A 22451-nucleotide genomic window follows, 5' to 3' on the forward strand; every position below is an offset into this window, starting at 1 on the left:
CTCGATTTTCCCCGGACCCGCCACGAGCCCAAACCCATCTCCACCCCAAGAACCCCCACTCATCCCAATCTCGTAGTACCCGTGAAACCTATGCTAACACGTACCCGAACCCTTCAACCCACCAATTAAAAAGGGACAAAATTTTAACCCTGGGAAGAAGAACATTTCACAACGAATGCTGCCCCTCATTTTCAAATCGAGACAAATACTACGGAGCTATGACAACACCATGTAAATGGACAATTGCTGAAGATTAAATCAAGCACACAAAATTGACACGATTAGGTCAAAATTTTCTTAAAAATTTGCTTTGAAAGGAACAATGAAAATTGGGGTTTTTGATAATTTCAATATCTTTCTGACCTGCAACAACGAAATAGATTACAATGTGATTTTATATAAAAGGGTTGTTGACATTGACGGATTCTAGATTTGGATGCAAAAATGGACGCCAAATTTCAAACCCGAAGAGGATATTCCGATAGTGCCAGTTTGGGTATTATTACTAGGTTTGCCCTTTCACATGCATTCTTGGCATTATGCTAAACAAATTGCGTCTGCAGTAGGTACTCCTATTGAATTAGATGCGGCTACGAAAAATATGAATTGACCTAGTATGGCTAAAATTCGTGTAGAAGTTGACTTAATGAAACCATTGATTCAGAGTGTTTGGATTGGTGCTGAGGATGAGAATGATCCTTTGAAAGGATATACGAGAAGAAACAGAGATATGAGAACATCCCTAAGTATTGTAAACATTGTATGAAGCAAGGACATGCTATTATGGAATGTCGTGTCCGAGAAAAAAAGAAACCGAAAGACAAAAATGAGGCTAAAAGAGTCGCAACACAATAATTCGTGTCGTTGAGGGGCCAAAGTTATGGAAAAGGTTGAGGGCCTCAAAGTTATGGAAAATGTTGCTATTCTTAATGGAAATCTGGAAACACAGAACAGAGGGAGAAGTCGAAATAGTCAACCTGAGTTGATCAGATCCAGACCAAGGGATAAGAGTGAACCAATAAAGATTTTTAAACCTACAAGGTCGTTTTTGGTATTGATAAACCTATGCTCGTGTCGGAAAAAATTAAGACTAAGCAAGAGTAATATGAATGATAAAGAAAATACAAAAAAGCCGGGAGGGATGGAAGAGGAAACTCGCGAGGATACTAGTGGTGGAAAAGACAACGAAATCGTTGGAGAAGGATCAAACTAGTCGCGAGAACTCATCGAAAGAGCCGTATCAATAGCAACATTGAAAAGGAGGTGTTCACTAAGAGTGAGGAAGTAATCGGTCGATTCTCAAATGGAGTATTGTCCGTATAAAAGGGTGGTGAACAAGGTAAAACTCCAAAATGAGTGCAAGGAGATTATCAAGAATGCTAAGGAAAGGGCTAGAAGAAAAAATTGAATCGAAAAAGAAAGGAAGCTAGAAAGCTTAGTACTGTGAAAAAAATAAGAAGAATCATATTGAAAAGACTAGAGACAAGAATATAGAGAATATACTACGGTACTCGGGGAGAGAATAGGTCCGATCAAATAAGGAGAAGGTCGAGACTCATATCGGTCTCCCGAAAAAAATGAGACCAAAGGTACAAATCGTTCAAATTGCTACCGATCGGAAGGGTGATGTTATAGACAATCGTAATCCATTTGGCAAAGGAGGTACTATTACCATTGAACCGAATTACCAAAGCTATATGTTGGTGAATAGGTTGATATTGAAAAACAATTGGTTATAGACTCGACAATGAATCGAACCGCCAATAAACTTATAGAGGCCTTTGCTCCTATAAACAGAATTGACACGAGAAAGGCAATCTGCGAGTTTGATGCTATAGCACAGAAGCACAACCTATCTCCTAGAGGTAGAACAGTTACCAGGAATGACAAAACTACTGCTGGCCATAAATCCAAAAGTAGGATAAGACAAAGAAGCAATACTGCTTGACCTTTCTCCTCTATATGCTTGTTATGATTAATACAATCTGTTGAAACATGAGGGGGGTTAAGTCAAAAAAATCTTTTAATAGACTCATCAAGTTGGTGAAGGTTCATAAGGTTCATTTTGTGGCTTTACAAGAACCTTTTGTTGATGACTTAACTTTGAAAGATACAAGAGAAAGATCGAAGTTTTCTCGGTGCTATGTCGCGTAGAAATGGCAAGATCCGGTGTTTTTGGGACGAGTCTTGAATGTGAAGTGGTCTCTAATACCAATCAGCAAATGACTATGAAGATCAAGCACTTGACTACTAACAAAATGTTCTAGTATACCATAGTTTATGGCTCAAGTTGATGGATCATGGCCGTTCTAGGGGACTTCAATGTCTCTTATCTCCTTCCCCCGAAAACAAAGGAGGTATACCTCAGAATGAGTCGAGTATGGATTTTATTTCGATGGATAATTGTGGATTAGTAGACGCAGTTACGATTGGGAATACCTTTACTTGGACTCATGGTAGAAAAAGAGAAACGAGAATTTGTAAAAAAAGACTAGACGCAGTGTTATACAATGAAGAGTGGAACAGCAATATGGGAGACATTGTAGTTAAACATTTGGCTAGAACAGGTTCTGATCACAATCTTATTTTAATTAACTGTAAAGAACTTTCTAACAATTTTGTGAGATATTTTAGGTTTCTCAACTTCTGGACTTTACAGCCAGATTTTGAACAAATAATTAGAAGCTCTTGGGAGGGAGAAGTTCATGGAAATCCAATGTGGATCCTACAGGAGAAACTCAAAAGAGTAGCCAAAACTCTCAGTCAATGGTCCAAAGGCACTATTGGAGATGTTTTTGAAAAAGTTAAGCAACATGAAGAATTGATCCTGGAGATAGAAGGAAAAATGGATAATGATGTCTCTGAGGAAAATAGACAAGAACTTAATAGGGTTAATGTTGAATACACTAGATGGATCACTATACAAGATAGCCTTATTCAACAAAAAGCTAATATACAATGGAATGAAGAAGGAGATTCTTGCACTAAATACTTTTTCAGTACCATCAGACAAAAAAGAAGGGGAGCTTCACTGCAAAGGATTAAAAATGCTGAGGGGGACTGGATTGAAGGAAATGAGGCCATTGGAAATGCTGCTATCCTCCATTTTCAAAATCTGTTCACTGATAGAGAGCAAATCCCTGAGTTTGGGGGCACTCAAACAAATAAAAAAGTTGATCACTGATGAAGAAAACAATATGTTGAGCAAATTTCCAAAAGAAGAGGAGATCAAGCAAGCCAATGGATCACCGAATTGTGCAAATTTTCGGCCCGTATGGCTTAATGGACTATTCTTCCGTAAAATGTTGGCACATCCTTAAAAAGGATCTGGTAAACTTTGTTCATAGTTTTTTCTATGGGAAGAGGTTGACTAAGTTCTTTACTCATACTTGCTTAATTATGTTGCCTAAAGTTGATGAACCTTCTAAATTTTCTCAACTTAGACCAATCAGTTTAACTAATTTCTCTAATAAAATCATTTCTAATATCATGGCTTCTAGACTAAATGTTTTTCTCCCTAAATTAGTGTCTAAGAATCAATCAGGGTTTACTAGTGGAAGACTCATTACTGAGAACATCTTACTAACTCAAGAGATTATTCAAAACATCAATAAAGCAGAATATAACTGTGTTCAAATTAGACATGGAAAAAGCATATGATAGGGTGTCTTGGCTATGCATTATCTTTATTCTAAGGAGATTTGGTTTCTCTGAGACTTTTATTGATCTTGTTTGGAGATTATTGTCAGATGTTTGGTACTCTATTATCATCAATGGGGAGAAGAAAGGCTTCTTTCACTCCACCAGAGGACTCAAACAGGGAGACCCTCTTTCCCCTTCTCTTTTCATTTTAACTGCTGAATTACTTTAAAAAATGCTTAACAATGTCTTTGAGAAAGATAGATATATTAGTTATAATATGAAAATAGATGGTCCAAGAATTAATCATCTTGCATATGCATGATGTAACCGTTCACATCGTCCGGGATAACTTCTCTCAAAGTTATACTAAGGCAAAATGAAAAGATATGATATGTCAATCGGGTCAAAGAATTAATAGAGACAAGAGTATGTTCTTAACTTCTTCTACTACTTGTGAACTCACAATAGAATCAACATGACAAATTTTAAAGCTGGAAGTTTCCCCTTTACATACCTTGGCTATCCCATTTACACAGGGAGGAAAAAGATCACTGTCACGCCTCGAACCATGGCCTAGACGTAACACGACACTAGGTGCCTTACTGCATGTGACCGAGCGAACCACATGGCTTGCTGAATCATCATGAGGCATACATGAGCGGAATATGACATAAACATGATGAGCCTAAACATGGGATATCATAAATATCAAATGAAATACTTGTTTTAAGAAAACATGAATATGGATTGTCATAGATAATGAGCCAAAGATGCCTATACGACTCTAAACATCCGACATAACATAATCGTTTAGTCTATGAAACCCCTCTAACATGAGTCTCGAACTTAAACTTAACTCGCTAGGACTAGGCTCCCCAAAGATACCAAATGCATAACTAACATAAAGTAAATAATGACCGAACCCCCGAAGAAGATGGGGCTCACCAAAAGTCGATACGTGGGCGGTCTATGGAGTAGATCCGTCGTCCTATGTATCCGTACCGTATCGTGAAATGCAAGCCCCCGGCAAGAAAGGGGACTTCTCACATTGAATGTACTAGTATGGAAAGCAACCGAATGACATAAACATGGCACATGAAACAAATACGACGAGAACCGAAATCGAAACCCGGACATGAACACGAGTACGAGCATGGATATATATATACATATAACATGAGTAAAACATGGTAAGTAGGGAGAGAATTTCATAAACCGATATATATATATATATATATATATACACACACATACCTTTGCCACACACGTGCCTCGATGGATCCATTCAAAGTAAAATTAGGGAATCGTCCTAATTGGGTGGTGAGCGATCCTTGTCCTATGGTGGCTACGTAGTTTCGTTAACCGAGCCTTCTTGGTAATTCGTGCAACTCCCAAAATCATGAACATGATATAATTGGCTAAGAAGCCCATGATTTTCGTGAATTAACTTGTACTTGACTTGTAATCATGATTTCACGAAATAACTTGTAAACATGGTTTCATGAAATAGCTTGTATTTAGCATGTATGTATCTTGTATCATGGCATGAAAGTAATTATATAATATAGTTGCATGAAAACTTGTAGACATGTGCAGATATTCATGAAATAATCATTTTTAGTTAAAAAAAATGCATGCAAGAACCATGGAATACAAGATATGGTTTTTCATGGATTACTTTTTGATCGATTCTCAATAATCATATGGAGTTATTAAGAACACAATGATAGAATAATATCAATTCATACATAATATAATCATGGACATGGACCTAGGGTTGTCATGAGCATGGTATAAAAGAAACCCTAGTTTTCGTAAGGATTCATACTCTATGGATTAAAAGGCGTGGGGAAGAACAATGATGTTCCCACACGTAGATAGCAACCCTACATACCTGGTAATGCTCCAAAACTTGAATTAAAGACTTGAACTTTGAAGAAGATTTCCAAAATCTTGAATCTTGAACCTTGAGATGTGTTTTCTTGAAAACCCTAGGTTAGGCTAGGAATGATGATTTCTTGTTTAGATTACAAGGATATATATATATATATATATATATATATATATATATATGAATTGACTTGGAATGATTTAATAGGCTTACCTTGGTGTTCTTGATGATGGGGAGAGGGTAGGAGGTCGTTCTAGGACTTGAAGGAATGAAAAATAATGATTTGGACTGATATGGACGAATATATACTGTTCGGAAGTATTAAATTTTATGCCCGACAAAAGATGGCCGTATTTTGAAAGACTTTTTCGATATTTCGTCGTCCGTATTTCATTTGATGGCTCATTGGACTCTTCGCAAATGGTCATAACTCTTTGCACAGATGTCCATTTGACCACTATAATATACCATTGGAAATATATTTCAAAGCTCTACAACTTTCATTGAGGAAGTTTTCCCAAATTCCAATCAAATTGTTAAATACGGGCTGTATTTCAAAATACGATCCGTATTTAACAATGTATATGTTACACCTCGGAAAATTTTTCGTTGATGCATAGTGAATAGGCGAACGAAGAGCACGAAGTATATGGTGTTTCGATAAGTAAGAAATAACATTTGATGATTTTAATTAAGATTTCAAAGACACAAAGTAGGAGACGAAAGTTGCTAAGGAAAGCAACATATGTTATGTGTCCGGCAAGATTTACGTAGTATAGAATTAACGATGACTTAATGAATTTTTGGAGAAGAGTTATAATGTCTCTTGGATTGTTAATGAAGTGTTAAATAAGTGTTAAGAAGGTTCCATAAGGATTTAAGAACAAACAAATAAAGGAATTGAGTTTATGGGAACTTTGGTAAAACTTGGCAAAATTTTCGGACAAAATTTTGGTCCACATTGGTGGGGGCATATCTCCTAGAATATGAGGGCTTTTGGTGTGTTTCTTTTTTTCAAATTGAATTTCATCGAGTTCAGTTTCCAAGCAATAAACCGCTCGTCAATGTGAGGTCTGAGTAAAAAGTTATGGCCATTCATCTTGGCACAATGTACGAGCAGAGAAATCCTATGGACCATTGATACCCGGGGATTTTTGACGGTTGAAATCCTACGGTCCGTAATAGCGTCAAATGGTCACAGTGACCCATTTTTTGACTGGGCAGTTCTACGGACCATTTTGACGGTCCGTAGGAATTTATACGGACCCGTCAAATGGAGCATGTGACCAACGACGGATAAATTTTAAGTCATTGAAAAGGAGACCCACATTCATTAATTCAAATTTCCACACTACTTCTCTCTAGGGAATCCTTCTAGAACTCTCTCTACTCTTCATCCACAAGAAAACAAAGGAAATCAAAGATCAATAACAAGAATTCAAGTGAATCAAGTGTACGAAACCCATCAAAGTTCATCTAAGCCAAGAAATTCAAGTGAAGGAAACTAGGTTTTTCTTAAGTGAAGTGTTTGCACCCAAGGTTCATTCCTACACCATAAGGTAAGTTTTATGACATTCCCTTGTTGTTTATGGTATTTGAAAGTTGAAACACTTGGATTATCTAAGGAAATAGGAAATGGGTCGGGAATGGGGAATAGTGTCACTTTTGAGTAAATGTTTGGATTGAGTTATGATTCTTGATACATTATGATTATAATCATGTTATAAATGATATTGAGAACATGGAATAGACATTTTATATGAATGAACGAAATTGTGTGATATGACCATGAATATGGATAAATTGAAGTGAATTGAGAAGTTAGGATATTTGTAGTTGAATAAAGGCTATTGTGATGATATTGATGGATATTAAGGGTTTTGGGGAGTTGATATGGAATATGGAGAAAGTTTTTATAAACAAAGGAAATGCGATGCCCAATTTTCGTATGAAGCTTTAGTAAGCACGTTCTTATAATCAATTAGCTAATGATGATGAAATTCTCTTGAAGGTAGAAACGTGAATGATGAATGAGAACGAGCAAGCGTAAAACGTTAAACAACAAAGGTATGTAACTAGTCCCTTCTTTTTCTAAGGCATGACTCGTGAACCCTCCCTATCTTTCCTTCAAAATGAATATATTATGATGAGTCTAAAAGTAACATCATAGAGGGGTCAATGTTATAAATGTGATGACGAGCCCAAGTTAGAGATCCTAAAACTCATGATACAAGTAACTTGACAAAGTTAATGACCTTTATACGATTCCTTGCTATTATTCATTGTTGACGTTTAGAATATATGATGTGGGCTGTCTCGGATTGGTCCTTCAACACATAATTTTCCCTCCATTGGTAATCTCTAAATTCAAGAACTAAGAGCCCACGTTCATGAATAGCCATACGAGAGAAAGCTAAGACATACTATTGCGTTGGCGTCTTAATACGATGAGATGACTATAAGGAGCGTACACGTATGTATAAGATAAAAAAGAAAGATAAGGCAAGTATGAAAATTGTTAATGATAAGTTAAGTCTAAAGAACTATAGCCCAGACACGATGTTCCTATAAAGCTAAACGTTACATAGTAAATGATACTCTCATTATATACACCTACCTTGCATCTAGTTGTTCCTTATAGTGGGCTTGTCGCCTTATGAATGCGCCATAATGAAATGCGTGGGTCCACGACCTTATTATTACATAAAGCACGATTATCTATGAGTTTCTATGCATACATTATGTCTCTCTCTATGATAAGCATACTATGATGAGTATATTGTTATGAATATGATGATATTACAACCTATACGGTCGGGCGGATGATACACCATGGCCAAATGGCATGGGCGGCGCCACCAGTGGACTGAGATGATCGAGCTGATACCCCGGACGCGGGAGGCATGCACGCGGGCCAATATTATTGATTATAACCGCACCTATATGGTCCGTATCTTTATCACTTACGCATACATGACATGATGATGTTTACGAGAGTAAGGCATGCACTATTTTTTATGATACAACAAGACAAAGTTGCTCCTCATTTGATGTCTCCCTTATTTCATTGATGTTCTATTATTGTTTATGCCTTACATACTCTCACAATATTGTTACCGACGTCCTTTTCGGGACGCCGAGTTCATGGCAATGGACGAGGGTGGACGTTGCATCCGAGAGTTTCGCAGACACCGAGCCCTCTCTTATTCGGAGGTGCTATTTTGAGGCAGTTTTTTTGTGTATATATTTTGGGCACGACGGGGTCCCGCCCCGTCCTTATGTCTAAGTACTCAAAGAAAGGCTCGTAGATACGCAGTGTGGGTAGTATGGTTCCATAGTCTTCTTGTATATATATATATATATATATATATATATATTATTTTGATCAATGGCTTATGTTTACAAAAAAAAAAAATGTTTCAAATGTTAATAGTTTTCCATGATTATGATATATGAATGAAGGATCGATAAGTATTTTAAATGGCGGTGTTCGGTGGTTAGCCCCGGATAGGCTCATGGCCCGTAGTTATCGTGACAAGATATCCCTCAAGCCAAATTGTAAATCGAATTTTGATGCCAACTTACGATTTGAAATACGGGCCGTAGACTGAAATACAGTCTGTGTTCTAGGGCGTAAACCCCCATCTGACAACTGAAGAGGAAATTTCAATTCCCACATTCTTTATCTGGTTTTCTAAGTCTAGAATTATGGTCAAAGCTTAAGTTAAAGGTACGGGGTGTTACAATCACCTACTTTGCTGAAATTACAACTAAGATCCCTAAAAGTATTGGAGGATGGCAAGTTAAGCTTCTATCTCATAAGGGGAAGGCTGTAATAATACAACAGGTTTTACAGTCCCAAACTATGTATCTTTTGGCTGCAATCTCACCTCCCAAAACAGTAATCACTCAAATTGAAAAATATTTATCCAATTTCTTTTGGGGGCAAATGGAGGGGAAAAACAAATACCATTGGAGTTCCTGGTAGAATCTTTGCTACCCCAAGGAGGAAGGGGAAGTTGGTTTTAAATCCTTAGCTAATATACAAAATTCCTTTATTTTTAAAAGATGGTGGAGGTTTAGAACCAACTCTAGTCTTTGGGCTGAATTTTTGAAATCCAAATACTGTATTAGAGTTAATGCTATTGCCAGAAGCTGGAGCTCTAGCCAATCACAGAGCTGGAAAGAACCACGCTGAGATTGAAGCTGCATTGATTGGGTTGAAATATAGTTCCTCTCTAGGCCTAAACAATATCATACGTGAGATGGACTCTAAACTCATGGTGGACATGATCAAAGGCAACTACACTCCTTCATGAAAGTTTCAACATATGATTGAAGAGGTTCAAGAGTGGCTCAACAAACTTGGGAGGAACAAGACAACATATATATAGAGATATATATATATATATAACCTCTCTAAACGAGGATCAATACAAGGCATTTCAAGTGTCTTTCAGGACTTGCAGAACCTTCCTAAAGCTGCTGTTGGAGCATATAGACTAGACAAATGTGGCATGGCTAACTTTAGGATTAGAAAAAAGAAATCCGGGATTGGATAATGTATTAGGAACAAATGATGAATCTGATTTATAAACAGATTCAGCATTTGTTCCTTACAACTTTTGTGAGCTTAGAAGCATCGAAGGAATCCCCTTCATCTGGTAGGGCAGGTCTGTCTGTCTCTGCAGAATAGTTACTATGTAACAATTCCTTTTGTCAGTAATAAAAAGAAAATTTAATTTAAAAAAACAAAAAAATAGCATATCTGTATCTACATTTTATTTCGGGCCATATTACCTTACGCATTAGCTATTGCTTCATCGATCGATGAAAGTTCACCACATGAAACTACTGAAATTTCTAGTGTTTTAGCAGGATCTGCTGTTAACTTAGAGCATTGGCCTTTTTGTAGACGGGATCTCATATGTTGAGCAAACCTCCAAGGCACTGAAGAAGTGGCATATGGCTATGAAGAAGAGGAAGGGAGCGAGGGGAGACATTTCTTATTTTGTTCTCATGTAAGGTAATTCTCTTTTGGTGTCTATCTTGTGTGTTGATTAAAATTCTTCACTGGGAAATATCACAAAGAAGTAGAAATTTACCTGGCTGTAATTGAATTAAGAAAATCAATATAATGATTGCTCTTTTTGGTTATCTACTTGTGGTACATGGACAATTGTATAACTCTCTGTGATCCTATCTTGAATGGTTAAAAGAGAAATATTAAATTATCGCGTATCTGATGTATAGTATAGTTAACTAATGAATCTGAAGGTAACAAATATCACCTATAACTTGTTCAACAGTTTTGAGAATTGAATTTTGACCATTCAAGATATTTCTCCTTCAACCATTCAAGATGTGTTAGTTTGTACCTCCACCCTTTGACATGCTTGCGATTTGGAATAGAAAGTTCTCTTTCGTATCCATCATGATTGAATTTTGATCACTTGTTGCTTGGTTCATTTTATTTTGTAGGCTCGGGATATAAGAAGTACGTCTCATCGCTTAACAACCCAAAAGGATCACCAAATGGGGGCAACACCGCAACACCGCGCAGAGTGCTCATTGAACATTATTTTGGGTTTGTTATTATTTCGTATGAAATAGTGTCCTCTTTTGTTGCCCCCCTGTAATCATATTCGAGTAACAAATGATTATATTGGGCATTTGGGAGTTTATTACTCTCCTTTTCAATTTATTTGTCTTACTTTTCTTTTTTGTCTGTTTTAAAAAGAATGTCTTTTTCCTTTTTTTGCAACTCTTTAATTCTAACTTTCCACATGACATGTTTATGACCGCAAGATTAAATAGCACTTGGTACATCCAACGTGTTTTAATAAGCACACCAAATTCAAAAGTCTTATTTACTTTCTTAAATTCTGTGTCAAGTCAATACGAGACATACAAATTGAAACGGAGGGAGTAGATCTTCTGTAGTGAAAGATAATTTTGTTTGGATATCCAAAAACAACCAAGAATCATTTTTTATCACAATAATTTAGATATTCATGGAACTTATTCTCTGCATTTAATAATCCTTTACTAACATCGTATAATGCTTAGGCATTTTCTATCACTTTTATCATATGTTCAACAATTTTTAAGCTTTTCCACATAAAAGCTTACGTGCTCACAATTTAATTCCGTATTTTTTCTACGTGCAACAACTAGACAGAATTCACCTCCCCCTCTTGTGTTGTATTGATGCGTTGTAACGACCCATTTGGTCGTTTAGCACTTTTAGGCATAATATTCCTAAAACACCCTTTTCGTGGTCAAATCTCGTCGTCTATAGTCCGCGATAACGGGTGATTTGTTATTTAATTGACGAGTTTTAGTCCTCATTTGACATGCGAGGACGAATGTTCTAAAGAGGGGAGAATGTCACACTCCATAATAATCCTTGCTACTTGTATTAAAACAAGAAAGAATGAGTTAAGAAGGTTCAAGGAAAGTTAATCGAGTTAGTAAGAATATCGTTATAAATATGGTTGTCTTAAGTATCTCGAGGTGACCTGGTAACCTAAAGGATTTGAAATCGCGTTATGAGTATGTATATGAGGTAATGTGAGTGACCTTTTAAAGTATTTGAGATTATTAGTAATGATATAGAAGATGGACAAAAAGATAGGAATATACTTTTTCGATCGAGTTTCGTCGAAGCTTTGCGAGTTCTACTTATGGTTATTGTGATTCTACGGACCCTTCGAGACATGTATATGAATTGTTATGGATGTAAATGACTGTGTATATGTATGTATAAGAGGTTACATGAGGTTGGAAGAGGATTAGAAGTTAAACGAAATGAATCGGAACAATTTCAAGTAAAATCTCGGACCCGATTTTAGCCTATATTGTAGGAGGTATATCTCCTAGTATATGAGGAGTTTTAAGGTGTTTCAAAAGCCTAAAATTAAGTTCATCGAGTCTAGTTTGCAACGCAACAAACAGCTCGTCAAAATGATATCGGGGTAAGGAGATATGGATGATTCAAGTCGGGCTGAGTATTAAGACTATCTCAAGATACAAAGTAGAGACTTTAACTTCCGATTTCGTTTGAAGTCACAATTTATCTACAAATTTTGTTTGGTATAGAAGCATTAATGGAAATTAGAACTACTTAATCGTGGTGTTAAGTTAAAATTAGTGGCAACAATGAGCCAATATGAACATTAACATGCCATGTCCAAAAGATGACTCAAAGTCATCTTAAATAAGACTACTATGGAGACATACAAATATACATTTAAATGTGATTCATCCACTACACTTACATTATATTGTGGACAACCAAATTGAAAGAAAGGAGTGTGGAATTCAGCCAAGTGACTGAAAATAAGGCATCCATGTGAAGCATGCATTTGAATATTTAAGCATCTACTACTTTATGAAAGTATACATTATTTTAGGAAGACCCAACATGGTGGAGGATCATTTCACATTAAATATTGCTCATTCATCTTGGCATAATTACAATGGACAAAGGATGGTGTATGAATCATTCACCACACATACAATTGTCTTGTAAACAATTGAAAAGAAAGAAGAAAGGAGAAACAAGAAGGTGAGGCTTTTCTGCCTAAAGTCAGAGAAAAAAATGGAATTTTAAGTGTAAAGTTAATGGAGTGACTCATGCCATAAGTGGAGCATGTGACCAACTTGTAGGCATCAAAGTTGAACCAAATAATGACTAAGGAATCAGCCATTACATTCATTTCAACTTCACAACAAAGAAAGAAAACCTAGAGAGGAAAGAGGAAGCTTTCGGCCAAGGGTCCGATTTTTGAGCCCTTTGAGTCTTGATCCAAAAATTATTTTCCAAGGTGTTTCAACCTTTTAGAAGGTCCCTAAAACGTGAAGATAGTCTTTGGAGCAACAAGAACCATTTCCATCTCAAGTCACCAACTCTAGCCAAGTAGAGAAGTCAAGTTGTCAAGGTAAGATCTAACTTTCTTTTCATGTATTAAGGGTGATGTAGATGTGTGAATATAAGTTGTATGCATGAAATAAGGTATGTTGATGTTGGAACATGATGGTAGTTATGGGGTTATATGTGTTGATGTTGAAGTATGGTTGTAACTTGACGAACATGAATCGCATGCATAAAATCATGAAAGTTGGTGTTGGAATGTTAGTTGGCCGTTTTGGTGGAATTAATGGACTGATTTTCTTTAATAAATATGGTTGTTACTATCATAGATCTCATGGTAAAAAGAATGAAAAGAATTGGAAGGTTAAAGGTGAAGTTATGTTAGTATGAAAATGGTTGAATCTATGATTTTATGTGAGCGATGTTGAAGCATGGTGTAGCCGTGTGTGACTGTTTTGTGAAGAAGTTAGTGAACTGTTTTTACTTGATATTTTGATTGTTATTATCATGAATTTTATGATGGAAATGAAGGTGTTTAATGGTTGAGTTGAAACTAAAGTCATTTGTGAGTTGTTATAAGGATTATAAAAATGATTTATATAGCGTAGTTGCGTATGAATTGATGTTGTACTTGTCGTGTGGATAGCTGGTCATAACTTGCTGAAATTATATGAAAAGAAGACATGAAATGATGTATAAAAATCGCATGTGGTTGGTTTAGTATGTTCGTAAACGTTTGCAAGAATTCAACATCGTTATGTTGCTTTAGAGACCTTTTGGATATGTTGTGGTAGTGGATCTGTTTTGGACTTGTGTTTCCATTAAGTTGGAAAGAATAATTATAAGTTAAGAGTATACATCATATTGTATGTTGGATGGGCTGTTATAAGTTGTTACATGCAAACGCTAAGGCTACAAACTAATAAAAGTAACTTGAGAATGTCGAAGCCGTATGTGAATCGTTATTGCATGTTATGAACGGGCTGTTTAGAATATTGTGTGGGCTGTCCGGATTGGTATTGAACACATAATTATTGATGTTGTATTGGTAGTATGTGGTTGGTTTAGATACAAGAGAAAACATCGCCTAAACATCTAGAAAGGAGTTACTAACGTTAGAATACGTTTGAATCTCCCCGTAGCTTAATCATAGTTGTTGGCCTTAATATAGGTTGAAGTATTATTGGGTAGCGTACATATTATGTGACGAATAAGCACTGAAAAGACCTTGTCCGATGCGGGCTTGTCAAGCATTATTACGATATTGTTAGGAAAAAGCTTTGGCGTGAAAGTTATCCCAATCGGTCATACAATATGGTTATTACCGAGAATCGACCGTTCGCATCGCGGAACCTAGACATAATTATCACCGGTTAGCGAAACGTATGTAAATAGTAGTGATTGACTTGGCATATTGGGAAAGGATAGGCTTTCGGGCATGGTGTGTAAATTCCATCTAGGTTGGTATTACCAGAGGACAGAGAGCTGGCTTGTCGCCAGACGAGGTTATATTGTTACCTTCGCGGGATGGGTCATGACCATGTATTGTGATGTTTCATGTATTTGATATAGCACCTCTCTCTCTCTTGTTATCCCTCGGTCATATGGTATTTATTTTAAAGATGGAAGGTTATTACCGAGAAGAACTATCGTTAATGCAAGAATGTGCAATTCCTAGTACGAATCTACGGAACCTATGATTGCTAGTGGTGATTACTCCTTCCGGAGTGAGGTTGATTCCATCGCGAGGCATTCGTCATCCCATAAATGTGATGTAATTATCACCTTAGTTGTATCTTTATCACATACTAGCTCCTCACCTTATGAAAGGGAAGGGTATATTGATGATGATTTGGGTGGGCAATAATATGACTTGTACTTGTTTATTTCCATATTGGTGATTACAAATATATATATATATATATATATATATATATATGATTGACCGATTAAATGCTTTCATATTATTTCTTATGTTGTAAAGGGAGAGTGATCGAGAGACTCCGAGGTTTCGCCGAGATTGTGAGTGTTTGTTGCCCGAGGTTTGCCAAGTAATTTTGGAACGGAGGGAGTTGTCCGAGCTCCGACCCGAGGTCTTTGCCGGATCTAAGTCTAGAATTATGGTGCTTTCGCGATCCGAGGTTATATTCCGTGAGGAGCGAGTGGTAATACATGGACTTCCAAACTATGGGCGGTCCCCCATGGGTCATGAAATCTGGAGCGGTAGCGCAATATGTGTGCTAATATACAAAATTCCTTTATTTTTAAAAGGAGTGGAGGTGTGAGAGGTGACAACACCGCAGATTGCATAACATTACATGAAAGAACCACGCCGAGATTGAACATTGTATTGGGTTGCATAAAGCACTAAACCATTTGAATGGTCATTCATGATCACCCTTCATGGCACATTCTCTCGATCGATTCTGATAACCTCTTGTGAATTTCAAGTGTCCGAGTTGTTGTTTTGTGAGTATTTATTTTTAGAAAAAGAAATCCGGGATGGAATCGAGGTTTATAGAATTCCTACAACCTAGAAGGCTTATAATCCGAGATATCGAGATCCCCGTAAAAAGACTATCGTTTTCATGAAAGTTCACCACAGATGAAATTTCTGTGACAGGATCGTGTTTGATTACTTGAGCAAACCTCCAAGGCTGAAGAAGTGGCATACTTGTTTGTTGCTTCTTGTTGTTTATATGCGTGAACTAACCATTGTCGGCTCTTTATGATACATTTGTGGTACATGGACGAGCCTAGTGTTGTGCTCATAGTATAAAAAAAGTTAAAGTGATGTTACCATTCAAGATGTGAGTCTCACGACCGTTTCGAGGCATTCGTCAAAGACGATATAAGGTGAGCTATTGCAACCCGTAGTCTCTCCTTAGATATGAAATAGTGTCCTCTTTTGTTCTCTATCGAGTAACAAATGATTATATTGGGCATTTTGGGAGTCGTATCCAAGCTTGAGTCTCATATCTATTCAAATTGTAAACTTCTTAGAAGCTCTGTACGAGTCGAGAAGATAATTTTGGGAATTTCTTATAATAATAGCATTTATTCTTCGTACGTTGTATCAAATTAAGGTAGTTATAAATGGTTCGCCCACCTTACGTGACAATTTAAGCGCGGGTACGATCCATAATTTGGGTCGTGACATGCGTAAAACAACCATTGTTCTTTAAATTCCTTTATGTTTTCCTGTTTTATTTATATGTTTTAGTAATTTATTAATCGAATCAAAACAAAACACCATCTAGAAATCGCAGAACCTCTTAGACTGTAGAGACGAGGTACAAAAGATCAACCAAACGTACAACAAGCTGCTCACTCTCTTAGCAAGCATAGAGAGAGAGAGTACAATTGATAAAACATGAAAACAATAGAAAAAGACAAACAAACATGCAAAATAGAAATAAAGGCCCCACTGGCTATAGATATATCCATGCCAGTAATTAGGTCTATAATATCAAACTGATCCCCAATAATTAATTTGGATGAATGTCAATGCCCTTAACAATGAGACCAGATTTCCATTTATCGTTGCTGGTTTCCATCAACCTCATTTCAATTTCTCCGTCTTCTCCTAAGTTGTTGAAAAATTAACCCAGCTTTATTACCATCCACTCATCATCAAAAAGGAATATGCCATGTTCTCCATGTTCCTTTGCCTTTGAGATGAAAAAGTTGTAGCCCTCACCATCAGTGCCCTCCGCCTTTTCCTTAACAAATCTCACTGATGCAATGGCTCGTTCAAGGTTATGTTGTTGATCATTTAACTTGAACACTAAATATGCCGCATAACTAGTCTTTAGAGTAAGTTGTTTTGAGCCTATCTTTCCAACGACATTAAGCCAACAAACGCGATGAACTCAAATGACGCCACATCCGTGCATGCGAGTCATATATACGCATTAGCCATAGACTTAGATTGAAGAGTTGGGGGTGGGTGGGAACCAACAGTTGGAAATGACATTGGAGAGTAATGGAAAATGACTTCCCTCCTAAGGGAAGTATTTTCCAAAAACAAAATTAGAGGAAAATGTATTCCTAAAGAAGGTATATAAACATTTGTCCCGATTAAACTTGGTAAAATCGTAAAAATATTTTTTGTTGAAGGGTTGGAGGTGGGTGAAACCATCAAAATATATTTTCCGCCATACCAACCTTATGATGTCACTATGTGTATAACGGATTATGAGCCCATTTGATTTAAAATTCACTGATGGTGTTTACCAAGAAAAATAATTAAAACTTGTGAAACCCTCACACTTCGGATTCCATACTTTATATAAGTCAAAAATTCTTTTAAACTGGTGTGATAAGCTTTTAATCATATCAAACACCTTTTAAGAAGTATAAAAAGAGAGAAGGTATACCTAGGTTCATGAAGATAATTCCATGTCCAATAATGTTCCGGAGTGTCCATCCATGTAATTGAAAGCTCTGTTGCGCCGATCCATGCACTCTGATTAAAGACAATATATATAGATGAAGAAGCATATTAGGTAGTAGTTTATTTTACTCAATGAAACTGTAATAAAAGAACTCTTAACTGACGAATTTGTCAGATCACTAGTAGCTTGTTTGGCCAAGTATACAAAATTTGCTTATTTTAAAAAGTAAATTTTGTCAAAAGTGCTTTCCGAAAAAATACTATTGAGAAAATAAAGTTTGTGGAAATCAATTTGAAAAATACTTTTACAAAATTAGAGCATGAACTTGTCTTTGGCCAAGCTAAGGCTCCAAAAGTGCTTCTGATGAAAAGCTATCTTGTTTAGCTTCTGAAAAACATTTTCTGTTATTACTCAAAATCACTTATTTTTTGCTGAAATCATGGTCAAAACACCTAAATTATCTTTAAAAAAGCACCTTTTAAAGAAAATAAACACTTTTGACTCTTGGTCAAACAGGCTACTCCATTCGGTGCAAACGTTAAAGAATTTATTCATATTCCTCAATACTTTCGAGACATTTTTCAAGAATCAAATAAAAGATCGAAAATGAAAGTAATCACAAGACCTTGTTGCAGTAAAAATTACTAATATAAATGCGAAGAACAACTTACCATCTTTCTTTTATTGCTCTGATATGATGCTGAATCTATATCTATCAAGGTAGCAACTTTTGCTTCAATATATAGAGGGGAAGGGTTAGTCATGACGCAAACTCAAGTGACGCATGCAAGCATACGTAGCTCTGACAATTGTGAGTTATTTTTTATTATTTGTAATCACTATGTAGGAAGTAACGTCTCATTTTAAGTGTCTTACTTTCCTTTTTGGTATGTCCAAAAAACAGAGCCTCTTTCTATATTTGATAAGTTGACAATTCAAACATCATATATGAAAAGTCTAAAACCACAAGATTCAAAGGACATTTTAGTACATTACACACACCTTTAATTTAGTAACACAAGATTCTAAAGTCTCTTTTTATTCCTTAAATTTTGTGCCCAGTCAAACTAAGACACTTAAATTGGACGGAGGGATTACTATTTAGTATGAAGTGTCCTCTCCCCCCCCCCCCCCCCCCCAGTAATCATATAGCAGTAAAAAATGATATATTGGGCGTTTATTACACACTCTGTTTCAATTTATTTATTTTACTTTCCTTTTCTGTCCGTTTAAAAAAGAATGCCACATTTCTTTTTGGCAACTCTTTAATTCCAATTTTTCATATGACATGTTTATGACCACAAGATTGAAGGGCATTTTGGTACATTCTACATGTTTAAATCCACAACATTGAAAAGTCTTATTTAATTTCTTAAATTTCGTGTCAAATCAAAACCAGACAAACAAATTAAAATGAAGGAAATATATCTTTTGTAGTGAAAGGTAATTTTGTTTGAATATCCAAAAATTACCAAGACCAATTTTTTATCACAATAATAATTAATAAATAGATATTCATGGAACTTATTCTCTGCATATAATAATCCTTTACTAACATCATATGATGCTTAGGCATTTTCTATCACTTTTATCATAATTTATGTTCAACAATTTTTCAACTTTTCCACATAAAAGCTTACGTACGTGCTCACAATTTAATTCCGTATTTTTTCTACATACAACAACTAGACAGAATTCGCCTCCCCCTCTTGTGTTGTATTGATGCATAAAACAACCATTGTTCTTTAAATTCCTTTATGTTTTCCTGTTTTATTTATATGTTCTAGTAATTTATTAATCGAATCAAAACAAAACACCATCTACTAGTAGAAATCACAGAACCTCTTATTTTTGACTTAGAAATGAGGTACAAAAGATCAACCAAACGTACAACAAGCTGCTCACTCTCTTAGCAAGCATATAGAGAGAGAGAGAGTACAATCGATAAAACATGAAAACAATAGAAAAAGACAAACACCACAAACGTGCATGCAAAATAGAAATAAAGGCCCAACTGGCTATAGATATATCCATGCCTGTAATTAGGCTTATAATATCAAACTGATCTCCAATAATTAATTTGGACGAATGTCAATGCCCTTAACAATGAGACCAGATTTCCATTTATCATTGCTAGTTTCCATCAACGTCATTTCAACATCACCATCCTCTCCTAAGTTGTTGAAAAATTCACCAAGCTTTATTTCCATCCACTCATCGGTTCGAAGGTGTGGGAATATGCCATGTTCTCCATGTTCCTTTGCTTTTGAGATGAAAACAGTGTAACCCTCACCACCGGTGCCCTCTGCCTTTTCCTTCACAAATCTCACTGATGCAATGGCTCGTTCAAGGTTGTGTTGTTGATCATTCAACTTGAACACTAGATATGCCCCAAAACTAGTCTTTCGAGTAAGTCGTTTTGAGTCTATCTTTCCAACGATGTTAAGCCAACAAACGCGATGAAGCTCAGCCACGTCACATCTGCGCATGCAAGAAATATTTAATTGAGTCATATATAGATGCATTCACCTTAAGACAAAAAAAAAAAAAACGACCCTGACTACTACTATGACGGGTTTGAAGAGTTGGGGGTGCATGGGTGGAAACCAATAGTTGGAAATGACATGGGAGAGTAATAAGAAATGACTTCCCTCCTCTTGTAAGGGAAGTATTTTCCAAAAACAAAATTAAAGGAAAATGTATTCTTAAACAAAACATATAAACATTTATACCAATTAAACATGGTATAATCAGAAAATAATTTTTGTTGAAGAATTGGAGGTGGCGAAACCATCGAAAATATTTTCCTCTATACCAACACATCCTAAAGATACCAACATTATGATGTCATATGTGTATAACGGATTATGAGCCCATTTGATATAAAATCACTTCAAGCGTTTACAAGGAAAAACAAATTAAAACTGGTGAAATCCTATCTATTTCATCTCCCAAGCCTCGAAGAAACCCCCTATGCTTCAGATTCCATACTCTATATAAGTCAAAAAATTCTTTTAAACTGGTTTGATAAGCTTTTAAACATATCAAACTCCTTTTAAGGAGCATAAAAAGAGAGAGATATATACCCAGGTTCATGAAGATAATTCCATGTCCAATAATGTTCAGGAGTGTCCATCCATGTAATTGAAAGCTCTGTTGAGTCGATCCACTTACTCTGATTAATGACAATATATATAGATCAAGAAGCATATTAGGTAGTAGTTTATTTTACCCAATGAAGCTGTGATGAAAGAAATCTTAACAGATTAATTTGTCAGATCACTAGTAGCTTGTTTGGCCAAGTTTACAGAATCCGATTATTTTAAACGATATTTTTTGTCAAAAGTGCTTTTCGAAAAAATACTGTTGAGAAAACAGAAGTTTGTGTTTAGAAAATCAATTTGAAAAATACTTTTCCAATATTAGAGTATCAACTTGTGTTTGGCCAAAGTTCCAAAACTACTTCTGAAGAAAAGCTACCTTGTTTAGCTTCCGGAAAATATCTTTTACTACTCAAAATCACTTACTACATTTTTTTCTAAAATCATGGTCAAAAAACCTAAATTATCTTTAAAAAAAAGCACCCTTTAAGAAAATAAATACTTTTGGCTCTTGGCCAACTACTCCATTCGGTGCAAACGTTAAAGAATTTATTCATATTCCTCAACACTATGAGAGTGTGAGTTGGTGGAAATAATTTTCAAAAATCAAATAAAAGACCCAAAATGATAGTAATCAGAATTACTAATATTAATGAGAAGAATAACTTACCATCTTTCTTTTAATGCTCGGATATGATATGATGCTGAATCTATACATCAAGTTATCAACTTTTGCTTCAATATATATATAGGAGAAGGGTTAGTCATGACGCATGCAAGCTTACGTAGCTCTGATTTGTGAGTTATTTTCTATTATTTGTAATCACTATGTAGGAAGTATTATATTCCATCCACAAATTATCAAAATTAATGCTGGAAAGTCTTCACGACGTGACCAACATATTATAAAGGTCGTGCATACGAGAGGTAAATTTTTTTTTAGAAAAAGACCCAAAAAACAAAGACTTGAGCGTCACCGACCAGAAAGTGTCACATGCAATAATGTGCTTATGATTGGAAGAAAGTTTTTCTTACTTGATTTGTTCTGAAACATATACTCTCACTAAATGAATAAATAGGAACTTTACAGATATACACAAGAAAAGTAAAACTACTACAACATACCCTGAAGTTTCACATGATAATCTCATTGGAAGAAAGTTTTTCTTACTTGATTTGTTCTGGAAACATATACTCTCACTAAATGAATAAATAGGAACTTTACAGATATATACAAGAAAGTACAATTACTACCACACCTTACCTCTACCTTGGGAGGTAGAGAGGTTGTTTCCGAAAGAAAAATTAAGTACATATATATTTATTGCCGCTTAGCCTTAGACTACCACTCACTATTTTTAGACAACAAAAAATTACAATCGGTATACAATATGCAAAAAACCCGGGAAAAAGCAATCTTCAGCGAAGTAATCTCCATTCTCTTTCGCTCTATTCATCCTCCTTCTTATGATCTTCTCTGTCAAACTTCATTGATTGAACCTCTGTCATAAATACCTTCTAATTTGGAGAACATTTGAAGAAAG

At 35.7% G+C, this 22451-nt stretch overlaps 2 protein-coding genes across 2 annotated transcripts in view; both read right to left on the reverse strand.

Annotated features, from left to right (window-relative positions):
- Positions 1 to 18611, reverse strand: part of LOC132066997 (putative F-box protein PP2-B12) — a 42955-nt gene extending 24344 nt beyond the window's left edge. Inside the window, exons 1-2 of the mRNA XM_059460169.1 lie at positions 18478 to 18611; positions 17789 to 17877 (exon numbers count right to left, since the gene is read on the reverse strand). Coding sequence (XP_059316152.1) covers positions 17789 to 17877; positions 18478 to 18570 — 182 coding nt within the window. The 5' untranslated portion in view covers positions 18571 to 18611. The remainder of the gene's footprint in view (positions 1 to 17788; positions 17878 to 18477) is intronic.
- Positions 18612 to 19800: 1189 nt separating this feature from the next.
- On the reverse strand, positions 19801 to 20980 carry LOC132066998 (F-box protein PP2-B11-like). Its single transcript, XM_059460170.1, has 2 exons — positions 20893 to 20980; positions 19801 to 20287 (listed from the first exon to the last, which is right to left on the reverse strand). Exons 1-2 carry the CDS (start codon positions 20940 to 20942, stop codon positions 19882 to 19884), a joined length of 456 nt encoding a protein of 151 aa, XP_059316153.1. The 5' UTR covers positions 20943 to 20980; the 3' UTR covers positions 19801 to 19881.
- Positions 20981 to 22451: the final 1471 nt, after the last annotated feature.

Source organism: Lycium ferocissimum, chromosome 8 (assembly GCF_029784015.1).
Source record: "Lycium ferocissimum isolate CSIRO_LF1 chromosome 8, AGI_CSIRO_Lferr_CH_V1, whole genome shotgun sequence".
NCBI lineage: Eukaryota > Viridiplantae > Streptophyta > Magnoliopsida > Solanales > Solanaceae > Lycium > Lycium ferocissimum.

Coding starts and splice junctions, on each gene's coding strand:
- LOC132066998 (XM_059460170.1), bottom strand. CDS start 20,942: ATGGACACTCCTGAACATTATTGGACATGGAATTATCTTCATGAACCT. Junction 20,288..20,892: donor AATTATCTTCATGAACCTGG/GTATATATCTCT, acceptor TTGCATGCGCAG/ATGTGACGTGGCTGAGCTTC.